General features: G+C 44.0%; 2 protein-coding genes across 4 annotated transcripts in view; both read left to right on the top strand.

Moving 5' to 3' along the window:
- The window catches only part of ACER3 (alkaline ceramidase 3), a 162,325-nt gene extending 159,147 nt beyond the window's left edge, over positions 1-3,178 (top strand). For all 3 annotated transcript variants that reach the window (XM_032853005.1, XM_032853004.1, XM_032853006.1), the window contains one exon: positions 502-3,178. In XM_032853005.1, the coding sequence (XP_032708896.1) occupies positions 502-555 (54 nt within the window). In that variant the 3' untranslated portion in view covers positions 556-3,178. The remainder of the gene's footprint in view (positions 1-501) is intronic.
- A 15,734-nt stretch (positions 3,179-18,912) lies between these two features.
- B3GNT6 (UDP-GlcNAc:betaGal beta-1,3-N-acetylglucosaminyltransferase 6) lies at positions 18,913-19,809 on the top strand. Its single transcript, XM_032853550.1, is given in 3 exon segments — positions 18,913-19,212; positions 19,214-19,397; positions 19,400-19,809. Coding segments are annotated over 3 exon segments (894 nt in total).
- Positions 19,810-20,703: the final 894 nt, after the last annotated feature.

The raw sequence follows: 20,703 nt of genomic DNA, 5'->3' as shown, positions 1-20,703 counted from the left end.
GTTGGGAGAGGCTTGGTGTTGGGAGGATGGGTCCCAGGTGGAAGAAGGGGGTGGGGTGGAAAGGTAGTAGACAGAGTACAAGCTTTGGAACCAGATGCTTTTGAATCTTTTTTTTTTTTTTTTTTTTTTTTTTTTTTGATGCTTTTGAATCTTGACCAGGTCTTCCATGTACTGCTTTATGATGTTGGGCAAGTCTGTTCTTTTTAAGCCTCAGTTTTTTCAACAATAAAATGGAGCTGTCAATAGCTACATTACAGAGTTGTTTTAAGAATGAGATGATTAAAATGCCCAGCTCCATGCCTGACAAAATAGAAGTTTAATCCATTTAAATAAATTAAATAAAAATAGTTTCTGAGATCTGGTGCAAGTCTGGAAAGACTGCCATATTCAGGCTACTAATACCAGGGTCGTTGTTAGCACATCTAGCTCCATAGGTTCTTTTTCAGGCATGACTTGCAGTAGTTACCTTCTTTCATTTTGCCCTAACTTGTTTCCAAACAGTTTCTCTTCGGAATCTGGCCAGTGATCCTGTTTGAGCCTCTCAGGAAGCACTGATGAATTATTCCACCAAGAAAACAAAAAAGCATCTACCATAGGCCTGGCCAAATGAATAAAGAAATCCTTAAAGATCTACACATTCAAATATATTATGACCATCAGAGTAAAGAGTGACTTTCTGAGTAATGCTGCCAGTCACGCAGAGAATAAGGAATGGGGCATGTTGGATGTTTAGCTTGTGTCTTTATCTCATTGTCCTTCTCCTCCTCACCCTCACTCTAAAATGTTAAAAAAAAAACAAACAAACATGATATGTGTGTATATACTCAAATGCTGGAAAAATGAGGCTTTTCTTAACAGGTTAACAGTTTGTGTGGATCATAGGAAATTGACCTCCTTCCCTTTTTTGATAAGGGTTGCATGTGAATTATATTTGCTTAATATTTGATTAAATAATCAAAACAGCTAAGTATCAGAAAACCCCATATCCAGATGGCCAGCTGTGGAACCGGCACTTAGCATTGTAAGCCTTGATTTATATTCTTGTCATAGTAACCTCATGAATGATTTTCCAAGGTGAAAAATAGTTTTGATAGTTCTTCACTGTCTGCCTTCGTGCTAGTCAGTATGTCATAAGCAAGCTCCATCCTGCTGCTAGGTTCCATACTTGCCATATCCCAGATTTGCAGTGGGCTCTGAGGTGTCTGTGTGTGGCCACAGCCAATCAGAGTGCGTGGGTCATCTTGTAATATTTACGAAGACCATGAGGACACTTGTAGAATGTTATACCTCCAGCCAGTTAAGGGTGGTTTCTCAGTTTTCTTTGATCCTTGCAGATCTTTAAGTTTCACTGGTATTATGGCTAGGCAGACATGACTGGTGGTCTGGCCTACTCCCCATATTCCATCCTCTTAGCCTAATTTATTTGAAGTTACCAGTGAATATTGTTATACTCTGACTTTTTAAATTATGAAATATTTTCCAGTTTTCAGAGAGGCTATGGTTATGCCCAGGGAAATATTTCAGGTTAACTAGAGCGAAAATGATCAGGATCCTTTTTACCTAAAGCTTATGGGAATATCTGCCCCTTCATATTTTGAAGGAAATAGATATGAGTTGAGAACAGCTCTAACTTACTTGAACTTGTAACAGAACTCACCAAAATTAAAGTGTTAAGAAATGGCAGTGAAATATCATTGTAAGGCAGCTAGTTCTAATTTAGCTTTGAACATATAACAAATTGAATCACTTTTCACAAACATAACACCTGTCCGGAGTAAAAACCTGATTTGGCCCCTTTGCTGATGTATCACCGTATTTGTAGCTCCATATGATTTGGTATTTTTGCAACTTTTTCCTGCTCATGCATTATAAAATCCAGATTGTTTTTACCACATGGTGACATTGACTCAGATTAAATCCTGAAGCTACAACTTCAAAAGGAGAATCATTTTTTTTTCTTATGCAAAGGTATAAAATACTGCTATCATTTCTCCAGTATGTAGTAAGTCTCCTTGGTACAAATTTAAAACCAATAGAAATTTTGTTTTTCTTCACCTATTAGCCTTAGTTTTAGTCAGAGTACTATTTTCCTTAACTTAGTGTGCCAGCATGCCATTTGGCAGATAAGTCTGCCTACTTTTATGATCTTCCAGCAAGAAAAACACTTGCCAAAATAAATCTAAAGAACTTTGGTTGTGCCTTAAGAAAATCTAAATCTAAGCCATTCCAACACACAGCCCGTAAGACTGTTCTTTTGCCACAAGATTCTGACTTCTGGCTACATGTCATGTGCCATCTTACATTTTTTAAATAAGTTCATTTGTTTCACACCATTGTCTTTTTGTACTTTTCTTTCAAGATACACTTCTGTGTAAAGAATTTATATATGGCAACAAAGACACAGCCTTCTTGACAGTGCAGCTAGGTGTGTGCCACCGAGTTTCTGTGTATCACAGTCAGATGAGGTATGGAGAGCTGCCCCCACTGACACTGGGGTCCTTTCCAGCAGCTTGCTGAATGGGCAGTTCAGCTGCCACCCCCTGGAGTCGCTTGAAGAAGGTTGTTCAACACCTCAGTGGAGAAGCATGGGCACCACTGGATGACTTGTAATGCTGTGGCCGGTTCTTCAGAGACCCTTGTTTCTGCTGTAAAAACAGCAATGTGAAAGCAGAAAGGATCTTAGAAGTGCTGAAAGGAAAGCAGAGACTGAATCCAGACTCTTAACTCTCCGAGTTAGTCTGTGCCTCTTATGTGGCTCTCCTTCTAGCGGCCTAAGTATTTGCACACTCCAGACTTTGTTTCTGTGCCATAGTGAGTATTATGGAAATACTGCTGACCTTCAGGATATCACTAAATCGAATTTATTTCAATGGCTTTATTTTTCCCTTCTAGGATTATGGGTGGGCATTATAGGGTTTGATTACTACCCCCTTCCCTTTATTTTCTTGGCAGACTTCCTGAACTAGAGTATACAAAAAACCTGTTTTCTGCTGAGCAAACAATTGTTTGTTTACATATCATCTGATATGGAAGGCATTCCTCTGTGAGCCCTATACCAAAATACCTTTCAGAAAATACTGATACCTTAAGAGGATATGAAAGAAGCAGTTTGCTTGCACATCTTAATATCCTCTCATTTTCACAGAAAATTGAAAGCAACTTGCCTTTTTTTTTTTTTTTTTTTTTTTTTAAGAAAAACTATATGAAAGGTGGTTGTACTAACCTGGTTGGTCACTCTACCCACCCCTTCCCACCTTGGTGCTTTCATGAAACGTTGCCAACACCTGAAGTAATCTCTTTTATCCTTGTGATATAGTATAAATTGATGATTGGTGAAAAATTGATGAGAAACATTCATTTTTGAATAATTTAAAATGAGAACCCCAAATAGTGGTATTTGGTATAGTAGAATTAGATAAAATAATGTGATTTCCCCTAAATGCACAATTTCCAGGACTATTAAACTAGGCTTTCCTTACACTAAGAAAGTTTTTTGGGGTCAAGAAAAGAATAAGTACACAACACATGAAAATCTTTAAATACCTGAAAAAAATAAGTTTTATTAAAGATTTTATTTTGGGGGCACCTGGGTGGCTCAGTTGGTTAAAGCATCTGCCTTCTGCTCAGGTCATGATCCCAGGGTCCAGGCTCCCTGTTCAGTGGGAAACCTGCTTCTCCCTTTCCCTCTGCTGCTCCCCCTGCTTCTGCTTCTGCTCTCTCTCTCTGTCAAATAAATAAATAAAATCTTTTTTTTTTTAAAGATTTAAAAATCTTTTTAAAAAAGATTTTATTTTTAAGTAGTCTCTATACCCAATGTGAGGCTCAGACTTACAACCGCAGGATCAAGAGTCACATATTCTACTGACTGAGCCAGCCATGTGCCCCAAAACTATGTTGTTGTTTTAATGCCAACTCCTTCAGAATTTAGCCAGTGCCCCTTAAAGTATAATGACTTAGCTTAAGGTTTTCTTATGAGTCCTCTGGGTTCCGTATTACTTTGCTCTTGAAAAAAAATAATTTTTGCTAAGTTGAACAGTTTTAGCTCTCAATTCCACATTTACATGACAGAAGGAATTATTTTAACCCTGTGGTTTATGATGCATTACTAGATAAGTATTTATATTAAACTGATGTTTGAAAGAGAGTCATTTATAATTGGAATTTGCAAGTATGTGGCAATTTATAGATCTACCTGTGTCTTATATTTTGCATCTTAAATCAGTGCCATAATATAGTTTAATGACTTTGTCTTATTTTTCAATGTCTAAAATTACAGCTTATTAACTATGCTGTAAATATTCAGAAATAATGAGTAAAATTTGGCTAAAAGTTAAACTTTTTGTAGAGGGGGCTATAAAGTGGAAAAAAAAGTCACAACCCATCTGAGTGGGTTAAAAAATGCTGTTTTTTAAACTGTTGGACTTCGTTTAAGAATAAGGAAACTTTTAAATGTCTAACTGTAGTTGCTAAATGAGAAGTTGGCAGTTTGCTGAGGTTTATGTGAGCATGTTGCTTGACTTAACATTTCCTCCTTTTGGGGAGGAAAAAACCTCTCCTCTACACTCTTAAATCCAGTAGTTAGGGGCTGTGAATTAAGCTGATTAGCAAGAGAAAATGTAGATTTTTTATTCACATCTGTACACAAAAGTGTGACTCAACGAGGCAGAATTCAAGACTAATATGCCATCTTAATAAGGGGAGGGGAGAAAGGGCACTTAGGGGAAAACAAATGTCTTTCAGAAAGGATAAAGGGGTTCCTAGGAGAAAAAAGGGAGATATGACGGTTTTGTGACAATGTCTGCTTAGTTGTGGTACCAAAAGTCCCAGGGAGAGGATTTGTAACAGTTGAGCTCTTGGGAGAGGTTCTCCTTTTAGGCAGATAAGGGGAGTTCAGAAAAGCCTCTTCCTGCATCTGTTGACTCTCAAATGCCCTTAGCTCAAAATAATTGTTATGCCACAGTGGTGTGTTCTGGACCCCTTTATTTCCCCATTTAAAACTTCCCAAGGTGTATCAAGGAGCAGAAGCTGAGATAGTGGCTATGGAGAAAGGATTCAGGTTAGAAGCTGAGAGGTAAGAGAGATGCAAAGGGAAAGAAGGCATAGATTTATGGAGAAAGAAAGGAAAAAAACTAGTAGTTGGAGCAGATTATAAACTCAGTTTCTTGAGTTCAGAAAGCAGTCAGTCCAAATGATTTCTAGATGAAATGGCAGAGTCACAATGGCAGTGGCAATGTCACAGTCATGGGCATTTCCTGGAGCTCAGAGGACCATGTTCTGGTGAACTTCCTGAGTGGTCCAGACTGTTGAGAGAAAGCCTTTCAGGGTCCCTTCAGCTTGCAGGGCTTTAGGAAACAGGCAGTTCTAGTTCTTAGTGGTGCCAAGTCAGGAGGATAGAAGAAAGTTGGAAAGGTTACTGACAAAATGCACAAGATGGCAGGATTCGGCTTTCAGAGAGGTGAAAATAGCTCAAAGACAATGAACAGGACTAGAATCTGATAATCCACAATGGTGGGTTATAGGTTTCCATTGAAACAAAATTTCTCTAAAATCACCCCCACTTGTATCAAAGATAATTAAGGTATGACTATTTTTGCTTGCAAAACAAATCGTCTCATTAAACTTGGCCTGATTGTTTATGTAAATGTAGCAAGGATGGTAATTGACAACATAGGCCTTCTTAAGTTTGTTTTGCTGGAACTTTTATTAGGATTCTCAGATTGGACTTTTAAAAGGCTCAAGGCTAGCAGAATTTACCATCAGACTTCACTTGCAGTACCCACAGATTCGGATGAATTCCTTCTTGAGGTCCCCAACCCTCCTGGGCCTGCCAGGAGGTAGCTTTCCTAACTCACCTGTAAGGCTAGGAATTCTGTAAGCCAGGTGCCAGGTGGGTTTTCCAGGAAGGTTCCTTAAAGTCCACCTTTGTTTCTTAAGCTTGGGCATCTCTGATGCTATGCATACCGTTCTCATACATGACACTCCAGTGAAAGCCAAATATAACCAGTGTTTATATATATAACCTAATACAACCAGTGTTTCTAATTGTGTCCTGTTATAAGAAGAACAAATTCTTGCTGAACTTACTCAAATAACTATATTGCCATGAAAATAACATTCAGGAGGGTTTCCAAATTTTGGATGGATCAGGCAGGGAGAAAAGATAAATGTTTTGTTTTTGTTTACAAAGGCATAACTTACTAAATTGCTATAAGTATATATAGCTTAAGAGAAGGAGGGTTCTTAAACCCAGAAAATGAAACATTAAAGAACCAGCAATATTCTGAGCAAAGGTCATAAAAGAAATCATAATCATTCTTTATCAATCTACTCAGTGCCATGTGATAAATTTGGGTTTTTCTTGATTTGGCGTTCTATAAACCTATGAACTTTTCTGTTTGTTCTAGAAATCATTAGTCCAGGGTATGATCTTAAAATTACCTAAACAATGACATCAGAAACCTGTACCCCAGAGTACATGCTCTAATCTTACTGTGGATCCCTGAGACAATCCTTTTTTGTTGAAGATTAAACTTGCAGCTGATTACAAGAATTTTCAGGAAAACATCAGAGTAAGATAATATATGTGAGCGACAAAAGGCTTTAAATGGCCATGGTTAAAGATTTGATGAGAGTTCTTTATAATGTAGTTGACAAGGAAATTTAGTTGTCTCTGTGATATTTAACATTTTAAGATAACTGGAGTCACCATTGATCACATTCTACCAGGACATGGACAGCTATGGCATTACAAATTTCCAATAATCCAAGAAACTGTGTCCTTTTAACAGGGAATTTTACCTCTAGTTTTGCATCCATATACTATTGACCTCATTTGTTAAAAAAAAAAAAAAAAAAGATTGTAAATAAACACTTTCAATCTTAGTCAGTTTGCCCACATGAATAAGGTATTCCCCCTTCTTTCTCTCCCCTCTCCCCTCTGTCCCCTGCCCTCTTCTGCAGACCCTTTACAACTTTGTGCCCCTGTGGGATTTCATCCTTTCCTCATCCTCGTTCTGGAACAACCTTTAAGCAACCTCTGTGCAACTACTTGAGGACAAAATTGTTGTTCTTATTTCCTTAACAAAAACACGTCTTTTATTTCTTTCAGGCCTTTTGAGATTGCATCCCATCTTTATTGTTTCTAGTATTTTAGACTTAGATGTGTTGATTAGCATTCTTAGCCATTAGTAACCTAAATTTCTAGTGAAAATGAGGAAGTCAACAATTGTGAACTGTCACATATCAGCATTTTGTAAATTAGCACGTTTATGAATGTACCACTTCAATTTCCAGAGCTGTATGTTTCTTCATAGTACAGTTTCTTAATGTGGTGAAAGAACATGTTTATTAACAGACCCAAATATCTTTAGTCAAAATAATCTTTAAGTCAAATAACAGGTCCAAATATTTTTAATCAAAAATAAGTCAAAAGTAGATAAGCTTGGGCTTAGTAATTATTTCACTATTCTATTTTATTTGAAAATGACCTAAACACAGATACAAATAACTGCTTCATTTGAAAATGACCTAAACACAGATACAAATAACTGCTTCATCTGAAATTCAAACTGAAGGTAAAACCCTGACTTGTGACCGTAAACTGTGATATTGGATAATGAAATCTTGACATCGTTGAGAGAAAAGTGGAAAATGTGTAAGAGCTATCAAGTTTCAACAAGCTGCAATTCTTTCCCTGATAGGCAATTAGAGCAGCTAAGGAGAAGACCGAGCACTAAAGAATGTAAGCAGTATTGTTAGCTAAGAATTTCTGCTGTAACAGACATACACTTGGCCATTTACAATAAGCAGTACCAACCCCATTTTAATTCACTTTCAGTAGCCAGTATTGTTTCACAAGACCTGCATTTATTATTAAATCCAGCAAATTACTACCTTTTTGGATTGGCAGCTCGTGTAGAAAATGATCACAAGAGTATTTCCTCCTAGAAGACCCTAAAAAAAAATTTATCACAGGTGACCTAAAATAGCCCCACTCTGTTTAGCTCAGCAGCTCTCGGTGTTATAGCACCAACCACAGGTCACGCTTCGCTCAACTCTTTTTCAGCCTTTCTTAACAAGACCTGCTTTGTTGCTTTAAAGACTACAACACTGATACTTGAACTAGATTTAGTCACTGGTAATTTATTCACAAAATTGTCATTAAAGAAGCTTTATTTGAAACTTCTGACAGTGTCTTTGCAGAACATCACTTGTACATTGAGTTGGAGAAGTAACTAAGTTTGCAGCAGAGCACATTTCTTAGGGAAATCTTTAAGCACATAAATGTAGTTCACTACAGATACACATTTTGAGATCATCTGCACCTTAAAGAAAATGATAAAAATGTTTTATGATATCATATGGCTCTAGACCAGGGGTTGGCAAACTATAGCCCACAGACCAATCCAGTCTGCAGTTGTACGGCCTGCAAGGTAAGAATGATTTTTGCATTTTAAAAGTGTTGTTTAAACATACAAAAAGAAGACTATGCAGCAGAGATGTATGTGGCATGTGATGCCTCAAATATTCACTACCTGGTTGTGAGAGTTTGCCTCCTCTTCTCTAAGCCTCCAATAAATGAACTCCGTAATGCAAGTACAGTGTAGTACTTCCCACTGCACTTGTCCGCAGGATGATTCCAGTGTGTATTCATCAGAATGAAAATATTTTATACATTCAAGACCTCTCTCACTTCTTTGTTGAATGTAATAGGATTTGTGTTTAAATATTTCCACTATAAAATTATTTCTTCATACCAGTTTTACCAGGTCATTAAAGGCCTGCTCTAAGTGCCTAAACCTTTGAATAAAATTACATGATTTTGTTTTCATTGTGAAGGGAATTACATTCCATACTGTAAAATCCAAAGATGCTAGTTAGCATTTGGTTTTTAAGTTGACTTCCAAAAAGCTGAGATCTTCTGACCATCTTTCCTCATGCCATGTAAAATGTGTCATGTGGCAGTTGTCAAGGAATTAATAAGCTATCACAGTCATGGGTTCTTTTTTTTTTTTTTTAAACTTAGTCCTTTTCTTAGTCCTTTTTTTTAACAAAGTCCTTTTCACAATTAGTCCTGGTTTCCTTTTGGCTTTTCTTTTTAGAGCTAAATTATTTAATACCAATTAATTAGTGAGTCTGTTTTAATAACTAAGTATTATCAATTTCTGTTTAATGTTCTGATCAGACATTGTCTACTGTCCGGCATTCCACACATTTAATATTTCTGAGTCATTAATGTGACCAACAGATAAACCGTTCAAGCTAATATAAAGGTTCCTAGTTTCATTTTGGTGCAGATGTCTGTTCTACTAGCAATTATTTAATAAACATTGGTTGTACTGAATCTTCGCAAGGAACTAACCATTTTCAGGTGATCTCAGATCTGCTTATTCACTTTTTCCATTTGATTTGCCAATGCCACAATCATTTTTCTAGAAGTTAGTAGAATTATGTATTTTTATCTAATCTGCTATAATCTAGGCTATATTTCGTTACTTCTCCAGGTGAAAGTATTAAAAATGATAACTGTTTTGAAATAAGACTTCTGGTAATGTTTTACCCTGGTTTATATTAATACATTTATATAAAGGTAGGTCAGCCTTGTTTAGTTGCACATTCTGTGCACTGCACAAGTCACCCACTTGAGGGAGGGGGTTAGTAGAGGCTGAAATCTAACCTGTGCTCAGCTTGGCAAGGTATATGCCTTGGTCGGGTTGCATCTTGGGACACCTTTTTCCAGTTTCTAGGTGAAAGGGTCTGTCTAGGCCAGCAGCAATCCTATCCTATTGGTGGGGAGGCTCTTCTTTCTACTCCAAGCCTAGGTAATTTGCAAAGCAAAAGCTAGTTAAACATTTCTAATCTATAAATACACAGCATTCTCAACTTTAGGACTCCAGAGTAAACACGTGAACCCTACAGCTTCACACAACAAAGGGGAACAGATCAAAACTAGAAAAAACATACCGCATAAGCCATTGTATGTCTGTAGTTTCTATCTTTGTCAATGGCCAAAGGGCCATCTGCAAGATGTAAAACATAGCTAGGACTTCCCACCTCTCACTCAGTAATCCAAACCATGGCTTTTCAGATACTAGTTTTCCTAGCCAAACCCACTGGAATGAGAAGTTTGAATCACTGCTGACCATGTGGTAGATAGGTCAACTAGTTTCTTCTTTGTGTGTCAGGAAGGCACAGCCTTACCTGAATCAACAGGTTGCCAAGGAATGCAAGCAAATTTGCAAAGTGATTTCAACTCTCTGAAAGTGAGGACAATATGGGTTGGGATTGCTTTAATTCTACCTCTGAGTAATTCATGCCTTTCTCAAGCCACCCTGCCACGCATACACACACACAAACTCGCTCTCTCTCTCTCTCTCTCTCTCCAAACACAGGCATCCACCATTTGAGTGAATTTCTGTGAAACTGATGAGGCTTAAATCTAGCATGCTGGGAGTGGGGTTTTCCCCCCCACGCCCCCCCACAGGTTTTTTTCTTTTTTCTTGCTTTAGCCCTGAACTGGAATACAGGTCTACCTAGGTGATAGAGAAAGCAGGACCTGTCTCATGTGGTAAGCTGTCCTTGTCTCAGAATAGGTCTGATTCTCAAGTGTGGAGAAAGCATAAAAACAGAAAGGATTCATTTCTTGAGCTTTGCTGTGTGGGAACCATATGGCCCTATGCCATCCACTCAGCAAACTTTGGAATGCTGTGTCTGTGTTAGGTGCTAGGAGCACATGGAGAACAAGACTTCGTGCCCTAGCCACTTACACTCTAGTGCCCAACAAATAACTGCCAAGGACATTGGAGTGAGTATCATGGAGGGAGGAAACAGAGAGCTTTGGGAGTGTGCACAAGGGAACTAGAGAAGGGGACACTTCTCTGAGGAGGAATGTTAACTGAAGAGTGAGAGGAGTTAGGAAAAGAAAGGCTGGTTATAGCAGAGGGAGTAAGAAGTGAGTGTCTGGAGAGATGAGCAGGAATTAAATCATGCAGGGCTTTCTTCTCTTTCTTTTTTAAAAGATTTTATTTATTTGAGAGAGAGCGCACGCACGAGAGAGAGAGAATAAGCAGGGGAGTGGTAGAGGGAAAAACAGGCTTCGCACCAAGGAGGGAGCCTGATGTGGGGCTCAATCCCAGGACCCTGGGATCTGGACCTGAGTCAAGGGCAGACACTTAACAACTGAGTCACGTTGAGAACCTGAATTTGGAAAGCTCCTGAAAGGGTTGAAAATGGACTAAAGGGAGCCAGTGTGGTGCAGGGATACCAGAAAGAAGATCAAATACATCTGAGCTATAGGGGAAGCAGCAGATTTGGGGTGAGTTCGCAAGTAAGTTTGGGATTCATTGAATGTGAAGTCTGTGAGGGAAAATCCTGGTGGAGAGCTTAAAGGGAGTAAAATACTGTAGATCTGGAGCTCAGCTGAGCAGTTGGGTTGAAGACAGAACTCTGAGAAAAACATACGTGATATTTGAAGCCATGAGAGTGGAGGAGTAGATCCTGGTCTCAGACTGAGCCCTATAAACCAAACCATTGAAGGATTAGGTAGAGGAATTATGAAGGGCAGGGGCACCTCCAACCAGAGAATCATCACTCACTTGGAAAGGAATCTAGGGGTAAGAGCCTGAGTTCTAGTTCTCAGGGTCTCTGTATGCCTGAAGTTGGGCTGTTGGAGCTGTGGCTGCTGGCAAGGCTAGCTCTGGTCCATGCGGCTTGTTGGGGGAAGGGCAGGGGCCCTGACCCAGCACTGCACTGAGGCAGCAGGCTCCAAGGGGAGCCTGTCAGCATTAAGTCCTGACAGGGCACAGTTACAAACTTCATGTCCTTGTTGGTGTCTACAGACCTGGCTTAGGATCTTGGGCCCCCACTGAAAAGGGGTCTGTAGCCAAGTCACTTAACTTTAGATATCGGATACTGGATTTGTAAAATGTAGGATTGTCTGAAGGGTCAGCACCACAGTGTAGCCTGAATCTAATTATAATGGGCTTTCTGAGTAGTATCCTTCCTGTGAGAATGTCCGGCCTGGGCCTGCCAGGGGTACCTCAACACTTGTCGACAACCCTGAGGAGTCAACCTCTCTTTCAGGTCCCTCTATCATTGACCAGTTTGACCTGGATCAAGGGACTATCTAACTTTCCTCCCTTCCTGGTCATCAGGTGCCAGCTTGTGCTCACAGAACCTGTTTGTCTTGGAGGTGGGGACAGGTTCCTCTGCCTTATCCCACTCCAGTTTTTCAGACTAGGGTGTGGCTGAACAAGAACTGGACTGAGACTTTTACACTAGATTAAAACATCACCCATTGTAAAGAGGTGGGCCGGAAAGGAGTTAAGATTGTTATAACTCCACCTCTGAACAGTACACACGTCTGAAGTCACCCTGCCACACATATCCACTACATACATCTCAGTAGGACCCCACGCCCCCACCGCCCCTGGCCACTCCAGAACCTTCCTAGAGAGGTCACAGTTGCCTGTCCTGAAGTCTGTTCATTTTACTCCAATAAACTTACCCCATCTAACTCTCGCCACTTCAATTCATCCCTAAACTTCCCAAAAGACATTTCTGTTAAGGAAAATAGATGTATTTTTAGGGGGCTTAAACAAAATGAGTCATTCTGCTCACCTGGATGGTTGCTTCGTGCCAGGCCTCAGACTATCAGCCTTGAGTGCAACAGGAGTTCTTAGTCTGGGAAAAATCCAGTCAGGTCCCTCCCTAGGGCTGTTCTCTTGTCCTCGTGTACCCAGATTCCATTGGTGCTCTCACCCTCTTTCAGCCTTCACCTGCCCGACAGTTTCCAGGAAGTCTGGACTTCCCTAATCCTCCAGCCATCTCTCAACCATCCCCATCAAAAGCTATACTCAAGCCTCCTCCCCTTCTTTCCTCCTTCCTCCCACCACTCCCTTCCCTCTCATCCAAGTTAAAATGCAGGCATGGTATTCTAAGCCCTTCTCAGGGTACTTCTATCTTTGTATCTTCAACTCCCAATATTTACTCCTCCAACCACATTAAACCTGGAATGTTTCCCAGACATGCCCTGTTTATTCCCACCTCTGTAGCTCTGTCCGGGAGTGCCCTCTCCTTGCCTGCTGGCAAAACTCCTTTCCATCTCAAAGCCCATGTGGTAAATTAAATATGGCCATCAATTTTTGGAGCTCCTCCTCATCCCTTGTATCTGGGCTGTTCCTGTGACTTGCTTTGACCAACAGAATGTGGTGGGAGTGATACAATGCAAGTTCTGAAGGCGAGGCCTTAGAGGCCTTATAGCTGCTGCCCTCACCATCTTGGAACCCTGAGACCACCATGCCATGAGGCAGCCCAGGATGAAGGAGCAGAGAATGCACGAGGCCTGGCTGTCCCCAGCTGACCCATTAACTAGAGCCACCAGAGAGAGCCCAGGCAGGCCTGGCACCAGAGGCTCCTAGGCCACCCACAGAATCTTGAAAAATAATTGAGACTGGTTGAGACTAGGGATGGTTTGTAACACAGCACTAGATAACGGATACAATCCCGTCCCAATGTGAAGGCTTCCACAGCTCCCTCAGTTCCTTTCTCCAGGTTCCCTCTCTGTGTTTTGTATGCATCCCACCCCTTTTTAATTATTCAGTATCTGGCTCTCCCAAGAGATGGTGAGGTCTTGAGGACCAAGACCGGGTCTGATTCACTTCTCACCTGACCACTCACAGTGATAATGGGATGAAGCCTGTGACCATTTGCCAAATACAGTATGCTCGGATATCATTAATGTGTTTAGAAAATAGCCTGTATGAACCCTTCACATACGATTTCCTCAACAAAGATTTTAGAGCATATCCTATGTGTTTTAAACTTTTTAAAAAGATTTTATTAATTTGTCAGAGAGAGAAAGAGAGCACAAGCAGAGGGAGGGGCAGAGGCAGAGGGAGAAGCAGGCTCCCCACTGAGCAGAGAGCCTGATGCAGGACTCGATCCCAGGGCCCTGGAACCATGACATGAACTGAAGGCAGATGCTTAACGACTGAGCCACCCAGGCATCCCCAGAGCATATCCTGTGTTAACAGGTCCCAGGCCCGGGGTTGCTCTCAGTCCAGCAGGGAGAACTGATCATGAAAACACAGCATTCAAGTGTTTTCGTCAGGCATGCTGCTGGAGAGGACAAGGCAGTCATGGGTAGAGTCAACAAAATTGGAAGAAATGGCATTTAGTTTCATCACAAAGGGTAAGCAGTCACTGTAGAAGGAAGTTTGAAGCTGTCCCCCACTTCACCTTCCCTCCAAGGAGGAGGAGGATGTCATAGATTGGTCAGATTCAAGAATATTGAACCAAGCCCAGTCCCAGGGGTGGGGGCCTCAGCATGTGAAGGCATGAGGTTAAAGGTAGGTCCCAGCCTGGGGATGGCGCCTGTCTATTTCTTCTCTCTTAGACACTTGAGGTAAGATGGGGGCTTGGGCTGCTTCCCACTGCCGAGGAGGTGCACCCTCTCCCCGTCCCCGCACTGTTCTCCTTAGAGGGTGAAGAAAGAACCAGAGGGAGGACACAGAGGGAAAGGAACCAGGACAAAGCTGCTGGGTTAGGGCTCCGTACTTGAAGTTGGGGCCAAAAGTAAAAAGTTTGTTTGCCTGCCATATCCACTGTGCATATATTCCCCAGGAATACCTTGGGATGGTAAGGGGCTGGTGGATGACCCAGGAATTCATGTGCCATTCATCTATCTTGGCATGAAACCAGAGGAGGGAATAACCAACAAACTTTTCCTGTCCTAGGAACATAAGTAAGAAAATCCCAGGCAGAGTGAATAGCATTGCAAAGGAAAGAAAACATATGCATGGAGCAACAGATGGAGAAAGAAGTGAAGGAACAGGGTCACAAAGGAACTATGTGATCTTCCTCTACCCCATAAACATTACTGTTTTAGTTGCTAATGTTACTGTAGTACCCACTTACAGCGTGCCATGCATGGGTCACCTTACACAAATCACCTCCTATCATCCTCTGAGCCACTGAGATAAATGAATTGCCCGTGTTCCCACAGGTGAGGAACGTGAGGCTTGAAAGGATCACCTAAGTGGCAGGTCTGTCCTCTTTAACCAACTTGGCTATTCAGCAGCCAAGAACGCACGCTGAACTGAGCTCATTGTACCAGGTTTCCTGCCGGAGGTGGTACTTGACCTGAGTCTTGAGGGACAAGGGATCAGGGCCAGCAGAGGCCATGAAAGCCTAAGGTGTAAGGACTCCAGAAGATCCAGAAGAGGGCACTGAGAAAAGGGGGAAATCCAGCACAAAACAAAAACAAAAAAACAAAAACAAAACCATGGAGGACTCCCAAAGCTCCACAGTGTCAGCATCCAGGAACAGAGTCCCGCCCTCAGGAACAGGACCTGGCCCAACCTTTTCTTTACTCATATCAAAAACTGGCTCTGATTCAGCTTCCTGGATCAGCTTTATCAAAGTAAATCCAAGTTTCCTTGAGATAAGAATTGCTGTTGCATTGAGACTGAGATGATTTTTCTTTCTAGAAATGATTCTGGGCAGGGAGAGAGAAACTAGAGAATGCTTTTCCATTTTTTGTAAAACTAGGTTTTGTGTAGCCCTTTGGCATGGACAAAATTATTTTCTTGCTTCTGATTCCACTGAGAGATGAGTGTTGACCTTCTCAATTTCTCAGCTGAGAAAACTCAAACCCGGATTAACGACTTGACACAGTTAATGAACACAGCTGGGACTCGTGCCCAGTTATTCAGACTCCAAATTGTATTCTCATTCGTTCTTTAATCTTTCATTTACTGGGAAAAAAAAATGTGCCAGGCACAGGACAAGCCACTGAGCTTTATAATTAAGTAGACTTAGACCATCTCACTATCTCTCCTGTCTCAGTGCCTCAAATGCTGAAGCATGAATATAGTGAGAGTATTTCTAATGGAACTCAGTGATTGCACTAATACTTTTGCAAGGATCTCTCACTTTTTTGGGCATTTACTGGCACTGCCATTTTTTTTTTAAGATTTTATTTATTCATTCGACAGAGAGAGAGCACACAAGCAGGGGGAACAGCAGGCAGAGGATAGGGAGAAGCAGGCTCCCTTCTGAGCAGGGAGCCCAATGTGGGGCTCGATCCCAGAATCTTGGGATCATGACTTGAGTCAAAGGCAGATGCTTAACTGACTGAGCCACCCAGGCTCCCCATGGCACTGCCATTATTTCATTGAACACCTGCTTTGTACCCATCCTATGCTAGACATTATGCGTGGACTATAATAGGCAAGCACTTGAGCATGATTCAATCCAGTAACACCTCCTATGTGGAAATGACTCAATCTGAGAATATTTATTGAGCACACACTTTGGCAAAGTATTCATTCAACACATATTTATTGGCACCTCTGATAATCATAATAGGTAATATTTACTGACTGCCTATTCTGTACTGAGTACCATGTGAAATTCTTTACATATATTATCATTTACCCATCACAGTAACTCTTAGGAGGGAGATATTAGACAGCTTGAATTAACTTGCTCAGAGCATGCAATTAGAAACTAGTAGAGGCAGGGAGAGGCCTTGTGAATACCGAGGACAGTGGTCTGGCTGCCAGTGGGGTTGGCGTGGGTGCTGCCAGTGTGCAAATGAAGCACCCCAAGTTCCAGACAATGTGGGAAACTCGTTCTGGGGCATCTACCCCTTCATCACTGATGGGAACGATTTCCGAAGGAACTTTATCCTCACTTTGGGACTTTTTGCTGCGGGTGTTTGGCTGGCCAGGAATTTGAGTGACATTGACCTAATGGCACCTCACCCGGGGTGTAGTCAAATAGACACATAGGACCCCCTCAGCTGAACTTGAACATTCCAAAAACAGAGCCTCCCATCTATGACCATCACAAGACTTGCCCTGATGGAAGTTGAGGTTTCATTCAGACAAGCGCCTTCCCTTCCCAATTTCCTTTTCTCTGTTGAGCCCACTCAGAACTCTGTTCTCTGGTCAGCAGTCAGGTTTCAGCCAAAGTGTTATTCTCTGTTCTGTAAAGTTCTGTACATAGCCCCTAGGTTTTTGCAGGGGTGATCTTTGCTCTTGCCCTGAGGAGTAAGCTAATGGTATTTTAACAAATATTTGGAATAAAGACTGCACACAAGGCAAAAGGAAAAAAGAAACTATTAGATGCAGTATTTGAACCTGGGAAACCAGCATTTTTTTTTTTTTGAAACCAGAATTTTCCACCACTATGTTGGTGGAACCCCAGGACACCATGGGTGAACAACACAGATGTCATCCCTGCCCTCAAGATGCATAGAGAATAGGAGAGAAGATACACTTTAAAACAAATAATGTTCTAGTCTCCTTTGAGCTACAATAAAGCCTAGCCAGGGCCATACCTCTTCAGTGGACCTAAAGGATGGAGCGGCTGAGCAGGCATTAAATAGGCAAAGGAGGGAGAGGACATCCATCCAGGCAGGGGAGCTCCAAGGCAGAAGGAGCTTTGCCGGTCTAAGGCTGGTGGCCAGGGCATGTGGCTGACAATAGGAAGCCAAGGAAAAGAGCATGAGGTTTGGCATGAAATCTGCACGGTTCACAGGCACTCCAGCTACTGTGGAGGAGGCATCCCCCAAGAGCACGGAAGTATGTGGAGAGACCGAGCAGGAGGCTATGTCATCTGAGCCGCAGATGCTAGTTTGGAAGAGACTGTTGATAGTGGGAATGGAAGTAGATAGGTGAAGGAAACATGAAGGTGTTAAAATCAACTGGGCTTGGGTGGGGGGATGAAGACAAGGAAGGAGTCAATCACAGTTTGGGGCTTGAACAAAAACCACAGTGGGTGGTGTCACTCTGGGACAACTCTGGGGACAAAGATGAGAGTTGAGGTTGCACCCGATGTGGCTGTGGGCCACTACGTGGAGTTTGGAGGTCCTCAAGCAAAGGAGATAACTAGGACAGAGTCTGGGGACCTCCCACTATTAAGGGTGGAAAGAGGAGGAGATGAGCAAAGGGAATTGAGAGATATGGTTAAAAAGGGAGGAGGAAAGGCAGGAGAGAGTGGCATCTCTGAAAGAGAGTGGAGTGTTTCAAGAAGGACAGGACCCAGTGTGATGGGATTTCGCATGGAGTAAATACAGGAAAGGCTGTTGTGATCTGGAGTTCGTCCTGTGGGGTCTTCATGAAAGCAGGGTTTGAACGGCAGCTGGACAGGTGCAGGGAGTTAGATACACAGCAAAGAGAGCCTGACCTGCCATGTTTGGGGAACAGAAAATAATACCAGGCGGGAAGAAAAAGAAGTGGGGCCGGAGGAAGTGGAAGAGGTCGTAATACCAGTGCCACTTGTTGACTGGCTTTCTATGTTCATTTAATGCTCCCAATAACCCTGCAAAGTAGGAGTCTACTAGCCCTTTCTTGTAGAGAACATGCAGCCCTAGAGATTGGAAGCGACTTGTTCAAGAGGATACCCGTAAGTGGGGACACCGGAAGCGGACCTGGGTCTGAGTCCAATGCTATCACCTCATGCTTCCTTGACTAGGGTGGCAAAGAGGGGAAATGGATCAGAGAGAGGGCTAACAGGGATGGAGAGGAGGGAATAATCATGGAGAGACTGGGGTGCAGGAACTCCAGGATATGGAGCGTGGATGTAAATTGAGGCTGGGGAGAGTCAGGGCTTCTGGTTGGAGCAACTGGATGGATGGTGGTACCATTTACTGAGGTGGAAAAGCAGGATATGAAGTCACGGAGAGATGAAGATTTTAACTTTGACATGAGACTGCTGCGCCTAGGTGGCATGCGGGGGAGATGTGGGGAGACAATGAGATTCTGAAAGAGCACTCCGGACTGTGGGAGACGGGAGATGCTTTTGTGTACTCTTGAACTGCGTTTCCTTTGACCTTGTAGCAGCAAAGGTGAGAAGGCCTGGTTCTGGGAGAGAACTGGGAAGGGTGCCCTTCCGCTGATGTCAGACATGACTCCTGGCTCACCTCTGACTCGGTTTCCCCCACAGATATCTTTTCCCTGCCTCAGGTCCATGAATCCCAGGGCTTTGTCCCTTTTTCTGGTGGGTTTGAGTTTCTTGGCCCTGTACCTCTGGTTCCTCCAAGCCTCCGGGTCCCAGAGGGAGAAGGTGTGGGATGGTTCTCCAGAGGCTCCCCCTGTTGCCCTTGCGGCTGTGCAGCCATGGGCATTCAGTTCAGAGTCCCGAGGTGTGGCCAACGACTCGGTCAACGCCATGGTCGACTTCGACTTCGAGCAGCTCCCCCCGTGCATCCGCAATCCAAGACTTCCTGCGGTGCCGCCACTGCCGCCACTTTCCCCTGCTCTGGGACGCGCAGACCAAGTGCATGGGCTACCGCGCGCTGCCGCCGGCGGTCAAGTCGTGGCCCGCCAGCCACGAATGGCGCGAGCTCATCCGCCGCACGTGGGGGCAGGGACGCCGCCCCTTCCTGCTGGGCTCCCTGGGGCCCAGCAGGCCGAGAGCGCCGGGTGGCTGGCGGCGCTGGCGGCACTGGAGGCGCGCGAGCACAGCGACACGCTGCAGCCGGCCTTCCGCCACACCTTCCTCAGCCCCACGCTCCAGCACCTGCTGTACTGCCTGGCCGAGCGCCGGCCGCGCGCACGCTTCCGGCTCAGCCGCGGCGACGACGTCTCCGCGCACACCGCCGACGTGCTCCGCTTCCCGCAGACGCGGCAGCCGGGCCGCCCCCTCCTCGCCGGGCAGCTCCTGGCCCGCTCGGTGCCGGTCCGCGACAGCTGCAGCAAGTCCTTTGCGCGCCCGCGGCTCTATCCCCGGCAGGCCTACCGGCTGCCCAGCCCCGCGCGAGGCTGCTCGCCACAGCCCGCTCTTCCCCATCGGGATGCCTAGAGGGCCACGTGTCTGAAACGCGCCAGCGCGGCGCCCCGCAGTGCTCCTTCCACCCCTGCCGATCCGCTAGTTGCGGCCTGTGCACGGCTGTGCGCCCTATGAGATGCTGCTCACGTGGAAGGCGCCGCCCGAGCCAGCGGGGGAGCTGGACCCGGGTCCTGAGGACCGGCGGGAGGGTGAGCAGCCCCCACACGAGACGCTTTCCGCGCTGAAAACGCATCTTCCCTGCTGTGTATGCCTTATATCCCGCACCCTCCCACCCCAGCTCGGTGCACCCGAATCCGAACCTGGCTACACAATGGAATCACCAGGGCGGGGGTGGGAAAGGCATGGGGCCTGGCCCCACCTCCACAGTTTGTGACTCTTCCCGTCTGGGCTGTCCTCAGACATCTAGGTGATCCGAATGTGCAGCTATTCGGAATGAAGCCCACTGGGCAAGGGAGGTCTGTTATCCTTCCAAACCCAGCTCCCTTGCCCCCTCCAGGAGACTGCGGGTCTAGCTCCCGCACTGAGTCAATGGGGGCAGTGGAGCAAGGCGGTGTGAGGAGCCAGGATGGAACGTCACCTGTTGGGTGCGGTACACGGATACTACACTTGATCTTAGCCAAAAGGCGGAGAAGATGGGCTGCGGTACACAGGTGGTCATTGCCGTCATTCGCTCCGCTAATGAGTACGGATGGGGCTGAATGGCCGGTCAGCAGGTGGATCCCCTCCCCTAGAAGTCAGTTCACACTTGGGCCCTGGAAAGCAGCCAGATCAGAGGTTGGGGGCGGGGGGTTGGGGTGTGTGTGTGTGTGTGTGTGTGTGTGTGTGTGTGTGACAGTCTTCCTCCCACCCAGTTTTCTCTACCACTCCCCCACCCCTGCAATACCTCTGTGAGGTCAAAATCCCCAC

Source organism: Lontra canadensis, unplaced genomic scaffold (genome assembly GCF_010015895.1).
Source record: "Lontra canadensis isolate GAN:19392208 unplaced genomic scaffold, GSC_riverotter_1.0 scaffold7, whole genome shotgun sequence".
NCBI classification, from domain to species: Eukaryota; Metazoa; Chordata; class Mammalia; order Carnivora; family Mustelidae; genus Lontra; species Lontra canadensis.
This window is presented reverse-complemented; position numbering and strand designations above follow the sequence as displayed.